The 15,062-nt window shown below is 42.4% G+C and overlaps 1 protein-coding gene across 4 annotated transcripts in view; it reads right to left on the reverse strand.

Moving 5' to 3' along the window:
* Positions 1-1,425: 1,425 nt before the first annotated feature.
* The window catches only part of P4HA1 (prolyl 4-hydroxylase subunit alpha 1), a 70,450-nt gene continuing 56,813 nt past the window's right edge, over positions 1,426-15,062 (reverse strand). For 2 of the 4 annotated variants that reach the window (XM_069753335.1, XM_069753334.1), the window contains exons 10-15: positions 7,197-7,296; positions 5,315-5,368; positions 4,535-4,600; positions 3,708-3,776; positions 2,745-2,841; positions 1,786-2,003 (exon numbers count right to left, since the gene is read on the reverse strand). In XM_069753335.1, the coding sequence (XP_069609436.1) occupies positions 1,933-2,003; positions 2,745-2,841; positions 3,708-3,776; positions 4,535-4,600; positions 5,315-5,368; positions 7,197-7,296 (457 nt within the window). In that variant the 3' untranslated portion in view covers positions 1,786-1,932. Of the gene's footprint in view, positions 2,004-2,744; positions 2,842-3,707; positions 3,777-4,534; positions 4,601-5,197; positions 5,252-5,314; positions 5,369-7,196; positions 7,297-15,062 lie in introns of all 4 variants that reach the window. The other 2 variants (XM_069753332.1, XM_069753333.1) reach the window with 2 other exon arrangements.

Here is a 15,062-nt window from a genome sequence, read left to right on the forward strand (position 1 = left end):
CGCAATAAGAAAGGAGGAGTCGGATCAAGACCAGCAACACCCATTGAACCAGACCATAGTTGAGTATAATAAAAGCTATTTTTGTGTTATGCAGACTGCAATGGGGACATATATACAGCATTCTAGAATGTTGTCATATAGGGCTTACAGGTGCTGGCACAACTCTGTATGGGAAAAAAACATGGTGACAGGTTCCCATAATTATTCAATAAGTTAAAAAGTTATTAATTTTTGTAATATTGCAAAATACTTCATTATTGTATTTTGCGTCCTTCTCTTCCCCCACGCTATGCACAACGCGGTTTCAAGACCCAATTTATTTATTCTTTTTCAAAGCTCCTTACAAGTGTTACTTGGTAAGATCCATAAACCATGTTCAGGATACAGGAATTTCTCAGTATGAGTATGAGGGAGTGGAGCAGAGGAGCTCAGACATTGAGAGTCCAAATCACAGACTGTTTGAATATAGTTTATGGATCTTACAGAGCAGCAGATGAAAGTATCTTCTAAAGGAGTTTGAACTGGGAATGGAGACAGCATAGTGTTTGGGAGAGAAGGAAGCAAAATAAGGTAAAGTACAAAAGTTCATTACTTTGCAATGTACAGAGAATAATAAAGAACATGTATGACTCTTCAGTGCTTTGACAGTTTTAAAGATCACCCCGTTTTTTCAGATTGAGATAAAAATACTGTTAAATAGGGCCTGCGCTGTGCGTTACAATAGTGTATGTAGTGTACCCTGATTCCCCACCTATGCTGCGAAATACATTACCAAAGTCGCCGTTTTCGCCTGTCAATCAGGCTGGTCAGGTCAGGTGGGCGTGGTGACATCGCTGTTTCTTCACCAGCTTTCTGTTGGTGGCGTAGTGGTGTGCGCATGTCCAAGTGCCCGAACCCACTGTGCGCAGGTGAAGAAAAAGCGCGCGATCTGCGCTATTACCCTTGTCATCGGTGGGGGCGGCCATCTTCCTGAGGCCGCGCGTGAGCAGATGGAGATCGCGGCGGCCATTTTCCTGAAGCCGAGATACAAACTCCATCTGCGCACGCGCGGCCTCAGGAAGATGGCCGCCCCCACCGATGACAAGGGTAATAGCGCAGATCGCGCGCTTTTTCTTCACCTGCGCACAGTGGGTTCGGGCACTTGGACATGCGCACACCACTACGCCACCAACGGAAAGCTGGGGAAGAAACAGCGATGTCACCACGCCCACCTGACCTGACCAGCCTGATTGACAGGCGAAAACGGCGACTTTGGTAATGTATTTCGCAGCATAGGTGGGGAATCAGGGTACACTACTTACACCATTGTAACGCACAGCGCAGGCCCTATTTAACAGTATTTTTATCTCAATCTGAAAAAACGGGGTGACAGGTTCCCTTTAAATACAAAATTAACTGAATCATTTGTAACCGGTAGCTGGATTTGGGATATTTTAAATCTACATTTAATTGTTTGCTTGGTTTAGTCAAATACTAAATGCAATAATTTTCAAGGAGAAAAAAAAAATCAATATATCTCATGACTGTATAACAAATTTTACCTAAATGCCAAGTTAGAATTTATAACAAGGAATAAACATAAAACCCTGCACCAAACATGTGGCCAATAAACAAACATTTCAGTAAGATTATTATTTTCTTGGGACCACAGATCACAGAGGTGAGGAGTTTGGGGCAGGTAAAGATCCGCCTTCTGACTTGGAATTGTGTTGCGTGGCTCCAGTTGTAATCCATGCATACTAGCAATTTGTGCAGATTTTCCACTTCCAAGGATTTAATACAAATAATGAAGCGTGTCCTCCACAAATGATCCTTTCCCCGAGATTTCTGGGACTACAGCTTTGGAGTTCATTGCTAGCAACCTGGGCAAAGCACAGTCTGGAGAGCTTTGTGGCTGAGACATGTTCCTATTTCACAAAACGTAGGTTTGGATCATTCCAATTCTGACAATTTACACGGCCTTCGGAACTCCTGCCCACGCTCATGGATCCATTTATTCGATACTGAAATATAAAGAAATTTGTGATTATACATGACAGTAAACCAAAGCAAATTGTCACATTTTAATTTACAATTTTGTTTCTCCATAAATCAATAGAAATTATTTTTTTAATAGCTTATTACAAAAAAAAAAAAAAAGTCTGCCCCCACACAAACTTGTTTTTCTAACCCCTTACCAACATACTAATACGTCATGTTGGCTGCAGCCTCTGACAGCCGCGAGTGAAACGACGCTCCGCCTGCGGCTGTTAGATGTTGACACCAGCATTTAACAGGTTAACCACTACATTTATAGCGCATGGCCTGGGGCACTGTTCTAACCGCCCATTGGCACCCCAGTGACTCACTCAATCACGGGATGCCGGTGGGTTGCCATGATGGCCAAAAGATCTGCTGAAGACCCCTATGTCTGTCATGACAGTGCTCCTATGAAAAAGTGTCCTGACCACAGCCCTGAGCAATTCATTTACAAGAAAAACAGGGATTTATGTGGAATAAAACATCAGATCGCGGATATCAAGGTAACATTTTATAAAACTTCATATGACCTTGGGCTACAAAAATTAACAAAAAAAAACAAAACCAAGTCCTCATATGGCTATGTAGATCTAAACTTTTCAATGTATAAAAAAATGAAATGAAACCACGGTAAAAGTTCAATAAGGTGTCTTCTTTTACAACTGGGACACATACCTGCTGTCAATTAACACAATACTCTCCTGACATATGTAGTCCATACTCACCCCATTTACTGCCAACTAAAACTGGGCACGCCGCATGCCTTGTGCTGTAATCTCCTTCTCCACTTTCAAAAAGGTTATACCAGAAAACTGCTGTTCCCTGCAAAGAAACACAATTACCAGCAGGTTTATTATTTTGGATACAGATCATACATATATACATACTATAATTAAATTTAAAGCCTTATTTCAATCAATAATATATGTGAAAATGCACAACTTTATCTGCTTCTTTCTCTGCCAGGACTGATGAATATTCCTTTATGAAATGCTGAATTTTCAGGTACAATCTGTATTCAATGAAGACCGATTACGACATTACTGAGGTAGGAGATGACCGTTACTGCTGCTATCTCAGTAATGTCGTAATCGATCTTCATTTAAAAAAAAAAAAAAAAAATGTTTAATTTACGAGTAAAATCTGTATTCATTCAATGATCAGTCCTTGCAGATTTTTCTCATAATTTGTATTACAAAATTTCGGATTCTCATGTGCACTATTGATTTAAGAAATAAAAATTAAAATGACGGTTACTCTGTAAAGCATTCTATACTGTTGTGTGTGCATTTTGCGCCTGAGTGTACAGACAAACGCCAGGTGGTGCTGCCTTAAATACAATAATTAGCACAAAATATCAGAATGGACCTTGGGGGTGCCCACCACCCCCAAGGTCCGTTCTGATATTTTGTGCTAATTATTGGGGGGTAGTGGGGATAAGGGGAAACAAAAGAAGAAAAAAAAAAAAAAAAAAAACACGTGCCACGAAACTAGCCAAGAGCTGACGTGAGAAATAAATTTGGACAGTCTTCTTTTTCTATACACCATGCTGAAAAAACCTATAATTCTGAAACCATTGATCCATCGGACTTTAATTGGCGTTGTGATACAAAGATATCCCTTTTCTTTAATGATGTGTAATCCTTAGTGAGATGCACAGACACTAAAGTATTCATGGCCCAGGATACCTTTTTAGGGTAGACTGCAGCTCCTACTTCGGGAAAGACTGTAGCGCCACCTGCTGCCACGTCACTCATCTGCAAGTACATTGTATGGACAGATTACAGATATAGAAAGATTTTACAGGTGAAAATGAAATTTAAGGACAAGACAAACACATATGACCATATGTATGCTAAGCTTAGGGATACACTTTAAGGCCCATTTAGCCGGGCCTATATAGCCACATGGCAATTAGTGGCCTATTCACACAACCCGATAGAAAAATAAAGAGTGTCCAGGTTTGAGAGCAAAGTCTGCAGTTACTGTATGTGCCTGCAGCCTTCTGTGACAGTGTGCTCTGTGCGCGCTGATTTGAACCCCCCGATATTGCTAGTGCGAGTGGGTGGTCACACGACTGCACGGATGTGATATACAGTCATGTGCCGACAAGACGTGTTCTAATTCTCTCAATTCACTTCTATTGAGAGACATTGGTTGAGCCTAGACGGCCCGTGATCACAGATACAAATGGCGTCCATGTGGTCATGTAACAGCTCACAGCGGCAATACTGAGAAATCCAGAGTGTGCACTGCGTGCGATCATGATTCAGTAATCTACATTCACACAGTATGACTGCAGATTTTGCGCTCAATTTTAGACAACCCCTTAAACAATCAAAAGATATCCATAAGGTGGGGGCTGTAATATAAAGGCCATAGTCACGCAACACTATTGTGCTTCCACATAAGTGGCCCACAGGTGTATGCAGTATGGAGGCACGGCACGTGGTGCAACTGGCACTTACAGACCTACAGCCTGCTGCCATCATGGATAAACAGACTAGCAACTTACATAAAACAACCAGGTGGCAATTCTGTTGCCTGTACCAAGCTCTTTAAAAGCATCCGGTTCGTCTTTCTGTGGAACACATAAGAATAGGTTAGTGGACCAGCAGCTTTTTTGCGCAGTTTTCCGAGCATCATGCACTCACTGCATCATTGGAAAATATGAAGAATGATTTAGCATCCAGGATGTACGGACATGTGGTTTATACAGTAATCGGGTTACGGACGTTCAGATACATGCTCAGACAAACACTTTTCACATTAATTAAGGATTAGCATCAATGTACTACGTCCAAACAGAAAGAAGAAATAGTCTAAACTTCGACTGATGTATTGTTCACAAAATCTAATCCCATTCTAGAAAACCACCACAAGTTCAATCGAGAAAAATTAATGACTACAAATGCATTCGTCCAAATGCAACAACCATAAAGGCTTTGTCAGCATTTTGACTATTATTTATCCATTTTATTCTTGGTGGTTTTAGAAATTGCTCTACTGAGACAGATTAAATGACCAATATTAAGATTTATGCTGACACACAAGTATGGTGGTATCACTGAAACCAGCAGTCCCATCGGCTTCAGCTCTAGTGAATACCACAAGCTATTGCAGTAATCAGAGCCCGAAGATGGAAGTGCCGCTTGCAGGACCCCAGAGCGTTACTTGCCCGTGCAAAGTCAAAGTGGGGTTCATATTGTCCTCCCATGCCATAATTTGCCACCTGAAAGAGATAAAGAAAACAATACATGGGAATATTTATCTGTCCTCTAAAAGATACACTTACCCTTCCAAAATCAAAGTGGGGCTCATATTGGCCTCCAACACCATAGTTGGCCACCTATGAGAAGAACACAGTGACGAATGAGAATGGATAGACTTTTGTGTTACATTCCCCACGTTGAATCTTTAGGAACAGTTCTGAACATGGAATTCAGCAGGAGGCGAGTAACATGCAGAACAGTGAAAGGTTTTTTTTTTTTTTTACAGGATAGGTCAGACATATGGGGCCCTTGCATCAGAACTGTCCATAACCAGCAAATTGATCCTCTACCCTAAATCTGAATAGGTGTGAAACAAGCCAGACAGACCTATCAGAAAGTAGTTTATATGTCCCCCACCCTCCAATGAATATGCAATTTCCCACCACACACTAAAACTGCTCCTATTGTTCATACAAGCGATTCTATTGAAAGCACAACCAAGCTGTAATTGTTAGGGATGAGCAAACACAAACTGTAAAGTTTCGGTTTATACAAGACATCTAGAGTCCGATGCCGAACACAAACTTTTCTGGAAGTCCGTTTTACTGTTTGGGTTTGGTGCCAAATTAAGTTTGCTGAACGGCTGCGTGGCAGTTCTGGGCCTAGCTGGTTTGATGCACATCCCTTGACTGGTGCATGTGCTGAATTTGGTGGTGCAGAGCTTCCGGAAATAGTTACCTCGATAGGTCAGAGCTGCCGCTGGAAGTGCAGGCCATCTGTGTGCGCTTTAGGCATCCTCACCCTGCTGCGGGCGTCACTCCTGCCTTCCCGCTCACCAACTTATATGCGACGTACCCACAAGGTGGAACGCCACTTTGCATATGCTGGAGAGACTGTGCATGCGGGAATATAAGCACACGCTAGTAGACCAAACTACTGATGGCATCCCCACCTGACAGGGGGCTCAGTGAAAGAACAAGGCTGAGGAGGAGGAGGAGGAAGTCGCCAACACATCTGGGGCACAGGCGTCACCCTGGAAGGGAGAGTTAGCCTGGCCGAAATGTGGAAAACACCACAGCATCTGGCTGGTGGTGGCTACCTCCTCCTCAGCCTCTTTCACCTCCACTTGGACCTCTGCCTCCTGGCTCCAGATTATTATTTTTTATTCTGTGTTATTGTAAATAATTTCCCTATCCACATTTGTCTGCATTGCAATTTTCCTGTTCTTACCCTCATTTTACAGCCCCCTAGCCCTTACTACAATCATTTTACAGCCATTTTAAATCCCTAACGTTCCAGTCCCCATTGATTTCTACTGGGTTCGGGGTCAAATTCTAATGACCGAACCAAATTTTGACTACAGTTTGGCCAAACCCAAACATCTTCGGGTCCGCTCATCCCTAGTAATTGTACCACTATGCATATGAAGGGACAATACAGAAATCTTTCTAATGAGCTTTTCACATCTAGGCCTGCAGCAATGACACCGGGCATCCTCTACACTATTTCCTCTACACAGAGGAAAGGTGGCAAATCTTTACTGTGCAAGCATCGAGACTAAAATCTGCAGTTATACTAAAAAATAATCGCGAAAAAGGCATCCTTAAAAATAAGGAAGATAAAAGATCATTTAGCATTCTTAGTTTGTTCTTGGCCTCATTGTGTGTTTACAGCATGCACCACATGTCTCATATGTAATGAACGCCAAGGAATACAAGATACACAATGACATGTGCAAGAGACTGATCTTTATGAATCTTGTGTGTGCACCTGCAGATACAAGACTGCATGAACGCGTTTGTGGCAATTTCTGAATAAACACATATTGCACAACAAGGGGACAATTGGGAACAATAGCTGATTGAACAGCTGCAGGAAGCTTGCACAAGCCAAGGGTACTTTTTTTTTTTTTTTACAATTTTTTATCATCACAGTAAATCCTTTTAAACATTTTCATCAACATACCTGTAGTTCCTCTGCAGTGGACATATCTAGACCTGTTAATTCTTGTATTCTTGAATTAATGCGAGCAATGACAGGGTCCTCATAGCTAGACAGCCAAGCACTGGTGTAAATGGAAGCACATGGGCATGGATTAGTATTCTAGTCTGATACAGACGAGTTGTACAGCTCTTAAGTTTAGCCTCATTGAACATGCACAGCGCTAGTGATTTAGTGCCCTGGAGACAGGTCAGCAATGCTGCTCCGCATACACAGGACTGTAGACGAGTAGGCCGGTTACTCTGCATTCGAGAACCATCACCACAACGCACATGGCCGAGCCATGGGATGCTGGCTGCCTGTAATAGTGTAAGCATACAGTATTCATGGGACAATCTCCCAACGAGAAGCTAACAATCATGCCTTACTGCAGTAAACCTAATGATCTAGACAGGAGTAGATAGAAGTGAAACATCCTGCCACAATGAAGAAGTTTGTATTAAATGGTCTATGCTTATGATAGGCCTCAAAAAAAAAAAAAAGGAAAGGTTCAAAGCCCTAAAGGTCTGGATGGTCAAATGAGAGTGCGGTGACCAATAATCAGATGCTAGCCCTAGGGGGAGAAGAAGAACTCACAGTCTCCCCACTGTAGAATATCACTCATCGGTTTCTAGGACTCCCACAGACTACCATTGAGATATCTATGTACACGGCCAGCCACGTTTCTGGAGTGCCAAACAGAAGATGAAATCTCAAGTTTCCTGGTAAAAGGGAGTCACAGAAATGGAAGCTCAGCTTAGAGACATTTCAGGCTGATCCTTTCAGAAGTTTCATTCTGGCCCTGAGAACTCTACAGTAGGGTCATAGACCAAGACAGGTTGTGTAACCCTAGTTCAAAGGGTTTTGACAGACTAATGTTTTGTAGATTGAAAAGTTAAAACATTTTCCAATTTAAGTCATCTTTGAAAAGCATTTCAGAAAAACCCTCAGTGCCGACATAGTTTGCCTTAAATACACTGCCTTACTGCCGCTGCTCCCAGGGTTTTGAGCTAAACGGCTAAGTTGACGTCATGACTCGCTGAGCTCTCCGATTGGCTGCAGTGCCATCGATGTGACGTCAGCCCTGCAGGCAAACACCACGTGCAGCTCCAAAGATCGCACTGGACCCGGGAAAAGTGAGCAAAGAGGTTAGTTTATTAACCCAAACTGCACAGGTTGTGAACAGATTTTAAAACCAGAAAACCCTTCTGACCTTCAATGCACATACTGGCATACTGATCGAAGCAGCAAGCGAAACGTACGTTGGAGTGGTGTGTGCGGGGCAGCGGCGTCCTGATACTGGTTGGTATATTGCACTAATTTTCATGGGTACTTTATATTGGCAGCAATTGTGATCTTGGGTATAACTATATTTTTGGTGATATTCTTTGGATTTATGCATTTACATGCAAAACTAGATTCAAATGTGTAACACAAAGTAATAGTATTTTGAGGAATTTGCACTTGGCACTTTTGATTATATTAATTGGGATAAATTATATTACACAGTTTTTACCACTGGATTTGCTTTATTTTTATATTTTAATTTTTTTATATATATGATCACATCTAATATATAATTGCCTAGAATACTACTTCCTGCAATTTGTGCCAACTTCCGTGGCTTTGTCCGGAGCTAATGTCCGGAGCTAATGTCCGGAGCTAATGTCCGGAGATAAGTGACGTCAACAGTGTCCAGTGTCTGATTGGTTGCCGCCTGCTGCGAGCGACCAATCAGAAACGTGCCGTACTGTGACACACTCCGCCCGCCATTTTGGTGTGATTTTTGAATTTTTACCTCAGCAAGTTTCTACTGCGTGGAGGCGGGCCCAGTGACGTTGCTCTTCAAGCTCCTGCCGAATTTCGTCAAAAAAATGATAATACCATTTACCAAAACTATATATATTTAGTTGTGAAGTGGTTCAGTGACATTTTCACACCAATTTTGAACTTTTGTTTGGTGTTTTCTCCATATACTGCCTATTATTTTTGTTCTTTCTTACTATTATTTATTAATTGTATTATTCTTACATTTGAATAAATAAAGTATATATGGATTCTAGACTCCCGATTCTTTAGAATCGGGCTGCCATCTAGTATTTTATATGAATTATTTATTGCTGCCAATTAATTCTATTATAATATTGCATATATTCTTATTATTTATATTATTTGTGCCAATCAGTTTTGGGTATACCCTGCCCATACATAGGTTTCAACAAATTTTGATCTCCACAAACCGCATTTACAGGAGATATATATACACATTTATGTTTTACAGGTCCTTCTCAAAAAATTAGCATATAGTGTTAAATTTCATTATTTACCATAATGTAATGATTACAATTAAACTTTCATATATTATAGATTCATTATCCACCAACTGAAATTTGTCAGGTCTTTTATTGTTTTAATACTGATGATTTTGGCATACAACTCCTGATAACCCAAAAAACCTGTCTCAATAAATTAGCATATTTCACCCATCCAATCAAATAAAAGTGTTTTTTAATAACAAACAAAAAAACCATCAAATAATAATGTTCAGTTATGCACTCAATACTTGGTCGGGAATCCTTTGGCAGAAATGACTGCTTCAATGCGGCGTGGCATGGAGGCAATCAGCCTGTGACACTGCTGAGATGTTATGGAGGCCCAGGATGCTTCAATAGCGGCCTTAAGCTCATCCAGAGTGTTGGGTCTTGCGTCTCTCAACTTTCTCTTCACAATATCCCACAGATTCTCTATGGGGTTCAGGTCAGGAGAGTTGGCAGGCCAATTGAGCACAGTAATACCATGGTCAGTAAACCATTTACCAGTGGTTTTGGCACTGTGAGCAGGTGCCAGGTCGTGCTGAAAAATGAAATCTTCATCTCCATAAAGCATTTCAGCCGATGGAAGCATGAAGTGCTCCAAAATCTCCTGATAGCTAGCTGCATTGACCCTGCCCTTGATGAAACACAGTGGACCAACACCAGCAGCTGACATGGCACCCCACACCATCACTGACTGTGGGTACTTGACACTGGACTTCAGGCATTTTGGCATTTCCTTCTCCCCAGTCTTCCTCCAGACTCTGGCACCTTGATTTCCGAATGACATGCAAAATTTGCTTTCATCAGAAAAAAGTACTTGGGACCACTTAGCAACAGTCCAGTGCTGCTTCTCTGTAGCTCAAAAGTGGCTTTACCTGGGGAATGCGGCACCTGTAGCCCATTTCCTGCACACGCCTGTGCACGGTGGCTCTGGATGTTTCCACACCAGACTCAGTCCATTGCTTCCTCAGGTTCCCCAAGGTCTGGAATCGGTCCTTCTCCACAATCTTCCTCAGGGTCCAGTCTCCTCTTCTCGTTGTACAGCGTTTTCTGCCACATTGTTTCCTTCCAACAGACTTACCATTGAGGTGCCTTGATACAGCACTCTGGGAACAGCCTATTTGTTGAGAAATTTCTTTCTGGGTCTTACCCTCTTGCTTGAGGGTGTCAATGATGGCCTTCTTGACATCTGTCAGGTCGCTAGTCTTACCCATGATGGGGGTTTTGAGTAATGAACCAGGCAGGGAGTTTATAAAAGCCTCAGGTATCTTTTGCATGTGTTTAGAGTTAATTAGTTGATTCAGAAGATTAGGGTAATAGGTCGTTTAGAGAACCTTTTCTTGATATGCTAATTTATTGAGACAGGTTTTTTGGGTTATCAGGAGTTGTATGCCAAAATCATCAGTATTAAAACAATAAAAGACCTGACAAATTTCAGTTGGTGGATAATGAATCTATAATATATGAAAGTTTAATTGTAATCATTACATTATGGTAAATAATGAAATTTAACACTATATGCTAATTTTTTGAGAAGGACCTGTAGATACATTTAACAAATTTTATTACTGTAATTGCTTTTAATTATTTTTTCTTGTCAATATAATAAAGATTTCAAGCATATGAATTGTTGTGGTGATATAATTGTGATTCTGTTATAATAAAATTGATAGTTTGTTTTTAAACATTTTGGTCTGATGAATATTTTTTGAGGGTTATATTTTGTAGTTACGGTATATTCATTGACTATATAAGGTCATTATTTCTGGTATTTCTTTTCTATATAGGAGTTTGTTTTATACTGATCAACTGTCTCAAATTTTCACACATTATCCTGACAAACTGCATCCCAGGGCAAAAAGGTGTGATGCTTATGTAAACCATCCCACCAAACCAAAAGTGGGGGTACCAGGACATAGGCTGGTCCCAGGTGGGACATACACACAGGTCCAGGGATCATTAGGGCTATAAGGAGCTGCCCGTGCCTCCATTACAGGGCCAGATTTTTCTTTTCTAATGGATAAAGAATAAAAGTGAAAAGTAAAAGGTGTTCTTGAATTAATTCAAGGTGAGATCAAGAATACTATGAGAAACTGATACAGAAAGAACAGAATAGTTGAAAGTAGTATACTTTGTATTTTACAAATGTATTATTTTTATTTGCTGGAACTGCAATAACTTATTAATTCTGGATCGGTTAACTGCCATGTATATAGAAGCAGTATATCTGTGTCCTCACACCAGCCAAACCAGAGACCTCCTCCCCACTTCTTCCCTGTTTTTCTGCATAGAACGAGGTTACAGAATGGGCCAAGGTAAAAATATCCTTTTGTACAGTCATAAAATTACAGTGACCCTTCTGGAAAGTGAGAAATCCTCAAGTGCCAGCAGTTGTGTATACTGTACATGACACCTCACAGGCTGCCCTGGCTCATTAAGAATAAGCTTGGTGGATATTGGGTAGACGCCATCATGAATTGCCACGTAACTGCAGAAGGCACAGTAACTTACAAACAAGGGTGTATTTGTCATTCACAGACTTGGCTGTGGTCAGGAATGTTAAAAAAAAAAAAAAAAAAATTGAAATGAAAAACCTCTGTAAGAAGCTACATGCAGATGAAGATTACTTTGTACCATAAAGCACACATTTCAGAGCAATGCCTGCCTAGTGTTGGCCATTACATCATACATGGCAGGAGGCTCTGGAGAATGTCATGCAAGACGTTCTGACAAGTTTATAAAATATGGAAACAAAATCTAGTCAATGTGAAATGGTCCTAATGGCGTGCTCCCTTGACGACCCCTGACAAAGTTGCATAGATGCTTTTTTTTCTGCTCGCTTCTTTGATTAAAAAAAAACAGCAGAAAAATGTGAACAGCGTCCTATACAGGCCTTTATTGTGCAAATGTATACTAAGCAGTCACCTTCTTCATGAATGGCTATGTGGTGAGTGGCTGTCTATTTAGTATTTTGCCCCTGTGTTGCCAACATATGGGCTGGCTGCATCCTGTAGTGCAGGCATGTCAAACTCGGGGTACCCCGAGGGCCACATGAGTAACAAGAGGTTGTTGCGAGGGCCGCACACGTATTTTAACAGCAGTCAATGAAAACAAGATATGAATGTAACAGCAACATATATTTGCAGTGAACAACAGCAACTATTATATTCAACAAAAATACAGCAATTAAAAACGGATCCGCAGCAGTTTCCCATGAGTTTACAGTTCAATGTAAACCTATGGGAAACAAAAAAAAAAAAAAATCGCTGTACACATGCTGCGGAAAAACTGCACGGAAACGCAGCGGTTTACATTCTGCAGCATGTCACTTCTTTCTGCGGATTCCGCAGCGGTTTTACAACTGCTCCAATAGAAAATCGCAGTTGTAAAACCGCAGTGAAATGCGCAGAAAAAACGCGGTAAATCCGCCATAAATCCGCAGCGGTTTAGCACTGCGGATTTATTAAATCCGCAGCGGAAAAATCCGCAGAGGACCAGAATACGTGTGCACATACCGAAACCCTAACCCTATTCTAACCTTAGTGGGGGGAAAAAAAAAAATTATTTATTTTTTTTTTTATTGTCCCTACCTATGGGGGTGACAAAGGGGGGGGGGGGGGTCATTTATTATTTTTTTTATTTTGATCACTGATATAATCTCTCAGTGATCAAAATGCACTTTGGAACGAATCTGCCAGCCGGCAGATTCGGCGGGCGCACTGCGCATGCGCCCGCCATTTTGGAAGATGGCGGCGCCCCTTGGAGAAGACGGACGGACCCAGGCAGGATCGGTAAGTATGATGGGGTGGGGGGGAGCACGGGGGGGATCGGAGCATGGGGGGGTGGATCGGAGCGTGGGGGGGGGGGGTGGAACGGAGCATGGGGGGGTGGATCGGAGCACAGGGGGGGTGATTGGAGCACGGGGGGTGGGATTGGAGCACGGGGGGCGGGATTGGAGCACGGGGGGAGCGGACAAGAGCACGGGGGGAGCAGAGCACAGGACAGGGCGGTGCATCGATCGGAGGACTGGGGGGGGGGGGGGCGATCGGTGGGGGGCACATCAGTGTTTCCAGCCATGGCCGATGATATTGCAGCATCGGCCATGGCTGGATTGTAATATTTCACCAGTTTTAATAGGTGAAATATTACGAATCGCTCTGATTGGCTGTTGAAAGTGAAACTGCCAATCAGAGCGATCGTAGCCATGGGGGGGTGAAGCCACCCCCCTGGGCTAAACTACCACTCCCCCTGTCCCTGTAGATCGGGTGAAATGGGAGTTAACCCTTTCACCCGATCTGCAGGAACGCGATCTTTCCATGACGCCACATAGGCGTCATGGGTCGGATTGGCACCGACTTTCATGACGCCTATGTGACGTCAAAGGTCGGGAAGGGGTTAACGGTTAAATAACACTAATATTACCGATAATAGGATAAATGTTAACCCTCTTATACAAGGAGAGGAGCTTACAGACACGCACACATGACCTGGGAAAGCCTGTGTACAGGAGGGCCACTCACTTACTTGGACTTTTGTCCCTTCTTCCTCAGTCACAGTATCCGTCACTCTCAGCCTTCCTGATGGTGATCAGCAGCAACGTGAGCCGCAGCAGTACAAAACGCGCGATCAGCACTTCCGGCTCTTCATTCATTGGCCCACATCCCTGCATATGACCTGCTTACGTGATCAGCAGCCGACCAAAGTACACACGTCATGGATTGACACGGAGCTAGTTGGTCGGCTGCTGATCACGTAAGCAGGTCATATGCAGGGATGTCGGCCAATGAATGAAGAGCTGGAAGTGCTGATCGTGAAGTTTTGAGCATCTGTGGCCCGCACAAAAGTCTCAAACTTTGTGTTTACAGACAAAGTTTGAGACTTTTGTGCGGGCCGCAGATATGCCTGTAAAGGGCCGCATGCGGCCCGCGGGACGCGTGTTTGACATGCCTGCTTTACATCATCTCTGGGCCCATGTCCTCATACTCCCCAGGTTATTTCTCCCAGGAGGTCCAGCATTCGCTGCATACCCTTTTGACTTCCCTCTGGTTGGAATGTATGTCACATCTTCTTGCATGTTTGTATCTTTACAAGCATACACCACATCCTTCTATATAAGTATTATATGGGCAAACCCTACCTTGTTCATGCACATATCACATTGAGGTTTCACGTATTTACCCCGACTCACTCCCCCCTATTGTTGCCTTGTTCCAATTGTGCTCTGCAGTTTTGGATAAATCATGGTTTACTTATGCACATTTTTTTAGATGGTTTTAATTTCTTTGCTGCATGTCTCTTGGTGTTTAAAAAAGTTGCTATACATTTTACCAAATGTCCACGTTGCATTTGAATTTGCATTTTTCTCTTTTGGCTTGCATCTCGTTCCCCATACAAGTTGTAGCACCTTGATATTTATCTGTCTCATTGTATCATAATTTAGTGCACCCTACTCATTATTCATCTATTTTGGTCTCATGTGACCACATGACCTTCTGCCATGCCTCCCCTGGATCATCCAGATGGTCATTGGTGAAAC

This window comes from Ranitomeya imitator, chromosome 2 (genome assembly GCF_032444005.1).
Source record: "Ranitomeya imitator isolate aRanImi1 chromosome 2, aRanImi1.pri, whole genome shotgun sequence".
NCBI lineage: Eukaryota > Metazoa > Chordata > Amphibia > Anura > Dendrobatidae > Ranitomeya > Ranitomeya imitator.